General features: G+C 36.1%; 1 protein-coding gene and 1 pseudogene across 1 annotated transcript; both read left to right on the forward strand.

Moving 5' to 3' along the window:
- The first annotated feature begins 340 nt into the window (after positions 1 to 340).
- On the forward strand, positions 341 to 3,228 carry LOC110098462. The gene is made up of 3 exons (XM_028694613.1): positions 341 to 656; positions 770 to 2,454; positions 2,767 to 3,228. The coding sequence occupies exons 1-3, from the start codon at positions 341 to 343 to the stop codon at positions 3,226 to 3,228; spliced, it is 2,463 nt and encodes an 820-aa protein (XP_028550446.1).
- A 985-nt stretch (positions 3,229 to 4,213) lies between these two features.
- Positions 4,214 to 5,119, forward strand: LOC110098461 (annotated as a pseudogene).
- The last annotated feature ends 1,769 nt before the right edge of the window (positions 5,120 to 6,888 follow it).

A 6,888-nucleotide genomic window follows, 5' to 3' on the forward strand; every position in this document is an offset into this window, starting at 1 on the left:
CGACCCTGCTCAAAGAATCTGGTTCCGATCTGGAAAATATGCTCAAAAGAGCTAAGGGCTCAGAATTGGCTCACAGCATCCGGTTGGAAGAGGACTTGGGTTTGTATGCCCAAAAAATCAGAAGTAGACACAATTTAGAAATTGCATCAATGAAAAAATTTTATGAATGATCGCGGATTAACTTCACCTATAACACATCTATATAGAATATCCTCTAAAGCTCTAGTTACCCTACAATTTTAAAAGCGAATTAACCCTACACAAACCGACAGCCAGGACACCAAACTCCTTGATTTGCCTTTAGAATAACATAACACAAATATCCCTACACCTGCTGGAAATGTATGATATAATACCTATACGATATAATGACATTGTATGTTGGTGGCCCCTATTAACCTTTGAGGAGGTTTTTAAAACTGCTGTTTTTGATTGGGGAAAGTGTCTTCAATTCCCCAGGCCCGGATTGGTTATTCTTACGGCTTTTTTATTAGCGAATACTTCGGTGCATATTCTTGGTCCTCAGCTTTTTAACGCCATTAATAACTTTTTCACTACTGCTTCTCTTCCTAGAGGTGTTAAGGCTTGTGCTATAACTCTTATTCCGAAATGTTCTCATGCTTCTAGCATCAATGACTATAGGCCTATCTCACTTTGTAATGTCTTCTATAAGATTGTGGCTAAAATCATTGTGGAGAGACTTAAAAAGGGCTCCCCTTCATCATTCATGATAGTCAATCAGGCTTTATTGCTAACAGATGCTCCACAGATAACATCATTCTTTCTTCTGAAATTCTTAGGGTTTTCAAAAGTTCTCATAAGCGGTTTTGTGCTAAACTTGATATCAGAAAAGCTTTTGATTCTGTTTCGAGGGAATTCTTGCTTGCTAGGATGTTACAAAAATGTTTTCCTCACATCTTTGTTTCATGGATAAAAGCATGTATATCTGATGTTTACTTCTCCATCTGTCTGAATGGATCTCTTGAGGGGTTCTTTAACTCTACTTCTGGGCTCCGTCAAGGATGTCCTCTATCTCCTTTATTATTATGTGTTGTGATGGACGGGCTTTCTAACATTTTGAATAGAAACACTATTTTTAAGGGGATTGCTTATAAAGACGTACACATCAATCACCTTATGTATGCTGATGACTTACTGGTGTTTGGGGAGTCTACCAAAGATAATGCTGAGGCTCTCAAATCTAGCCTGATGGAATTTAGCTCTTATTCTGGACTCTTTATTAATGAAGCCAAAAGTTCAATTGTTTTCTCTCACAATGATAATTTGGCCCAATTCATTTCTGCGACTCTTGGTATTCACCAAGTCAACACCTCCCTTACTTATTTGGGACTCCCCATTTCCTCTAAAAGACTTAAAAATACTCACTTCCAACCACTACTGAGCAAAATTTCTGCTCTACTTGATGGTTGGAAAAATAAGTTTCTTTCCTTTGCAGGTAGAGTGCAATTTATTAAATTCACCGTGATAAATACAATTGCTTACTGGATTAGAGGTGCAATTATACCCAAGTCTTGTTGTGCCTATATCAATAAGATTTGCTCAAGGTTTTTGTTTCACAGCAATATTCATGAGAAGAAATTGCACCTTATTGCTTGGGCTAAAGTCACTTTGACTAAGCATTATGGCGGGCTGGGCATTCCATCTATTGAAGCATTATATCATGGGGTTTTTTGCTCTTTCATAGGCAGATTTTATAATGCTCACAACTATTTATGTAGCTGGTATAAATCTAAATTTATCTCTCCCTGGAAGAATCCTCCGGTCACTGCTTCCAAATTTTGGAAGAAAATTAATGCTACTGCTGCCAAAATCAGGGGTTATATCACCTTCACTGTGTCTAATGATTGCAACTTTTCTTTTCTTTGGGACCCTTGGTTTAAAGACATGATTCTTGCTGAACAGTTTGTGATTCCAAACTTAGAGGAGAAACTTGTGAAAGATTTTATTACTAATGGCACCTGGAACTTTCCCCCTAATACTCCCTCTAATCTTACTGCTTCTATTGCGGGTTTGAACATGAATGAGGTGTCTGCTATACTTTGGAATGGTTCTACCAACTGGAAATTTAAGGATTTCATTGAACACTTTCATTCTCATCTCACTAAGGTGGATTGGTTTGGGTCTGTCTGGCATAAAAAGCACTCGCTTAGATATGCTTGCTTTGCCTGGATGGCATTGATTGGAAAACTTAAAACAGCGGACAACTTAATTTATAGAGAAATTCACATTGATCCACAATGCTTCCTCTGTTCCAGTTCGACTGAGAGCCATGCTCACTTGTTTTTTGAGTGTGACTTCTCTTTTAACATTCTCAAGTACATCCTACCTGATTTTAATGTTTTTCTGCTGAGACCTAACTTAATTCAGGCTTTTGAATTTATTGCTCAGCATGATTTTTATTCTAGAACTGAGAAGGATTTTTGTTGCTTAACTGTGAGCTGTATTGTGTATCACATATGGTGCGAGAGAAACAACCGTAGATTCTCAAATCTAAGAATCACTCCGGTTAAAATGATTTGCAATATCAATGCTGCCATTCGTTTAAAGATTTCAAAATGGAAAAACAAAGATATGCTTTTTCTAAGGTTTACGGGTATCTAATCTCACTGTTTCTCCTGATTGTTTCATGGTTTTACTGGAATTTTATCACTGTGAAATGCCCATTTGCCCAATGCTGCTGCAACGGATGTTTTGGTGTTTTGGGAGTCTCGGTAGCTCCTGCTGTTATTTTCATTTTTTTTTCAGACCTGGGAAGATCATTTTGGGGCCTTGGCTGTTGCTCTTTTTCTGCCAAGTCCGGTTCGCCTTTTTGAAGAACATGGTGCTCATTTCTTGGGTTTACTGTTATGGCATTTTTGCTTCCGTGGGATACTACAGCTGGGTGCAATCTTACAATTGGACAATGATGTGAAGAACCAGATCTTCAGCTACCCTGGACGGCCTGCCTGGCAACCGGGCAGGTATTTTTTCTATTATGCTGGATGGCTCCGCGATGGCCATCATCTAATTATTTGGCAACTGGAGCCTCTGCTGTGCCGAAGTGGGTTATACTCTGATGGCTTAATCCGATGCATTTGTTCTGGTTCTTTTATTTATACTGAGACTTCTTATTGTAATTCCCCAGCTGTTGTAGCCTTCCACGGCTTTGCCGTTAGTTCTTGTTGTTTTCCTTTTCTATCTTCCCTACAGGTTTTCTGGTTTCTGTAATTGTAATTGAATTTTGTTCTTAATACATGGGCTTCTTGCCCCGGGTTTACCCAAAAAAAAAAAAAAACATTCATAATTATAACTACACACATAGTTTCACACATAACTATACACAATAAAAATACTTCCACATTCTACTACTTATACAACTATCGTGCCTACAAAAAAAAATCATGTGCATGTATTTCACTAGTTCGCAGCTTGCCATTTATTGCCTTCATTTGTTATCACTTACTGACAATGTCATATGTCATTGATCACATCACTTACATGATTGTCTCATGCAAAGTGCAAGTTGACATCAAACTCACAAATTTGTGCATGTTAATTAAGCATTATTCTTGTAGTTAGTCGCCCGCAAATATCATGCTTGACTCTCATCCTCGATCCCCAAGCAAACCTGATTAGAATTTTTTTTGACAAGTGACGTAGATTAGTAATCATCCATGCATATCAAGTCTAGATTTTAGGAATTGTTTCTATTATATTAATTAATTTATTTTCTCTACATATTTATAAATGTTTTCTATGATGAAAATTTGATAGTTGAGAAAATGATGGTTTTTGACATTCTAAAAATACTTGAAGTTGCTATCGCATTAAAAAAGGCTTGATTTTGATGATGCACTTAAAGGGGCTTAATTTATATATTTAGTCTACCTCATATTCATTCACATGGAACTATAAAATATGTTAGTCCACATAGGCTAACCTTCTACTGTAATTCAACGTGGAATTTTTTGAGGCCCACAAGTATGTATAAACTCTAGTGCAGGTACATGCCTACCATTTAGAGTGCTGAGAATATCATCGAAAACAATGTCTCAATATATAAAATATCCACTTTTTAATGTAAATACTATTCCGCCCTATAAGTATAATCTGCTTTAGCTTTTTGGGGGATTAATTTATTACAATCAACTTACATTTTGATTTCATTAGTCATTTGACATTTGACTTAAACATGCTTAATTAAAATGCAATTATGCTCATGGGTGCTCTTGTATATGGTATAAAGTATGCTTTGCCTGAATATATATGCAATTTCTTCATTGGTGGAGGTGTGCCCGCATTTGCACTTTACAAGGTAGTCTTCTTCCACTTTAACTTCTCCTTGAATTTCATTGAGAATTAAATAAAATAGAGTGATTTAAGAGGTAGCTATCCAATATTGCTAGTTAAAATTCAATCAATCTACAACATGAAAAAAAAAATCTAATAAATACATTCATTTGTAAAAATTAACTTGTCTTTTTAATCCAAATACACCCCATACAAGCTCAAAAGCTATAAGCAAGCTTGCTCACCTGAATGCTCCTTATGGTTACGGACTCTGCTTCTTAAACTTAATTTTTGATGATTTGACGAATGCAACCCAAGATTATTTCAAAAGAAAGGTTATTTCACAACCTTATAATTAAGATACACTATAAGAGTACATGCCAAACCATTGAAAAATAAAATATAGATTTTTTTTTTTGTGTGGATACATGAAAACTAGTGCATGGGAAATTATGCTCAGAATGAACCATTGGGGGGCAATCTATAATGGCATCTACATGTTTGTTTGGCCCAATATGCAACTGACTATGCTGCGGTGAGTTTTTGCAAGGAGCACTCAGAAGTGGCATGGGATATTCTCATGTTCTACCTTTATGGAGCTGTGGGCCAAAACTTTATCTTCTTTACAATTAACAGCTTTGGTTCTCGATCTTGTCAATACTACCATCACGACGACTCGCAAGTTAGCAAGCATTGTAGTATCCTCTTTGCTGAGTGGGAATCCTCTATCAGTAAAGCAATGAGTGGGCATTTTCATGATTTTTTAGGTCTACCCTACAATATTTTCCTTTAGTGGAAGAAGCTCCAAAAGAAGAGGAGAACTGTATGAGCTTTTTATTTTTTTCTTCTTTAATTACTCAATTTCATAAGGTTTATGCGCTGACTCCATTTCAATAGGACGTACGATTAGTCTTAACACAAATGTACTTATCTTCTATTATTACACCAAGTCTTTCCAATAGGTTCGACCATAGAATGCTTAATTATGGCAAGAGAGTTGATTATAAGAATGATATATAATGATTTTCAGACTGGTTCTAGATGTTATAGGCCAATTAACTGTTAAACATGCTCATATTTACCATGTTAACAATTTTGGCGTTGAATTTATAATGAGTGGACTAACATTTATAAATATTTTTTATTTAAATTTTATGGTAGTTAATAAATATGGTAATATATGTTTCTAAATTAATCACATGCAAGAAGTCACTCTGCTGCTCTCATTTAAGATATCCACTTATGCAGCTTATTGAATTCCATGTTGTCTTTGGAAAGCATTGAAACTTCATTGCAGACATATATATATCACTAAGAGGGGAGGGGAAGAGGGAGAAAGATAATGAGGAGATTTATTTGTTATATGTATTTAAGCGTGGTTGTATTTTTGTATAGTGTATAAGATTACCATATATGATATTAAAAACAATTTCTCAAGCGTACAAGATTGCTAAAATAAGTGATAATTATTAATCTCATTTTAAAATGAGGTCAATTCTTTTTCTCTCTCTCTAGGTCATTGTTAGAACTTAAATCTTCCTACCCTAGTGTAGAAGTGGTTTATAGATTCTCAAGGAGATGACACATGAACTTAGCATCGTATAGCTCTAGAAGCGCATAGACACTCCATAGTAACCTTAGGAAGGTAACTAGATCAACTAAAATTCAAACCTCAAGTCAAAATCTTAGGTTGAAATCTAGAAACTTTGAAATTATCAAATCTCCCATAGGATTGTCCTAGTAATTTAAACCTAATTTGCTCACATTAACCTTGACCCTAGGAGACCCAAATTCATATTTAAATAATTTAGAATCAATATTGACCTTTGGTCAACCCCCTTATGAAGGCTAACAATTATTTTAAATCATCAAAAGATCCTAAAACTTAGCCTTGGTCATCTTAGGTCAAATTAAATCTCTTTCAAATCTCTCATCCCAGGACCTAAGTACATTGGTTCCAAATGCTTTAGGAATCAGCTTGACTCTTCATGGGCCCATAGTTAACCCTTCTTGACCATTTATTGACGTAAAATTTAAAAATATACAAAATGCCCCTAAAGGACCCAAATTAGGCTTATTTAGTTCGAACCTTCCCAAAACCTCCAAGCCTCTTAAACCTATTCTTGAACTCACCTAAGCCCAACCCTACCCTAGGTCACTTTGGTTGACCATGGTTTAGACAAATAATCAAAATGCCTTTTTTAGGCCCTTTGACCTTAACCTACTCAACCCTATCACCCCAAAACTTGGCCACAAGCTCCTAGGACCTTAATCTAGCTAATGAAGCCAATCAAGCCAATCCAAATCTTAGGCAAACCTAAATAACCACATTGAGCTAACCCAAGTAGATGAAAACCCTTAAAAATCAAATTTAACCTACGCAAGCCCAGTCTAACTAGCCCCTAAGCTCCTATATGCTACTTGAATGTTCTAAAGCCAGTGCCAACTCAGCAGAACCATGCACATGGCTTGCCAAATATGGCTGAAAAACAACCTAACCCAAGCCCCATTTCCACTTAAGTCACCTACATTGCTTGGCCAACCATCACTAAGCATTGATCATTTTAAGCCACATGGCAGCACCCTATAGGCTAGCCA

This window comes from Dendrobium catenatum, unplaced genomic scaffold (assembly GCF_001605985.2).
Source record: "Dendrobium catenatum unplaced genomic scaffold, ASM160598v2 fragScaff_scaffold_509, whole genome shotgun sequence".
NCBI lineage: Eukaryota > Viridiplantae > Streptophyta > Magnoliopsida > Asparagales > Orchidaceae > Dendrobium > Dendrobium catenatum.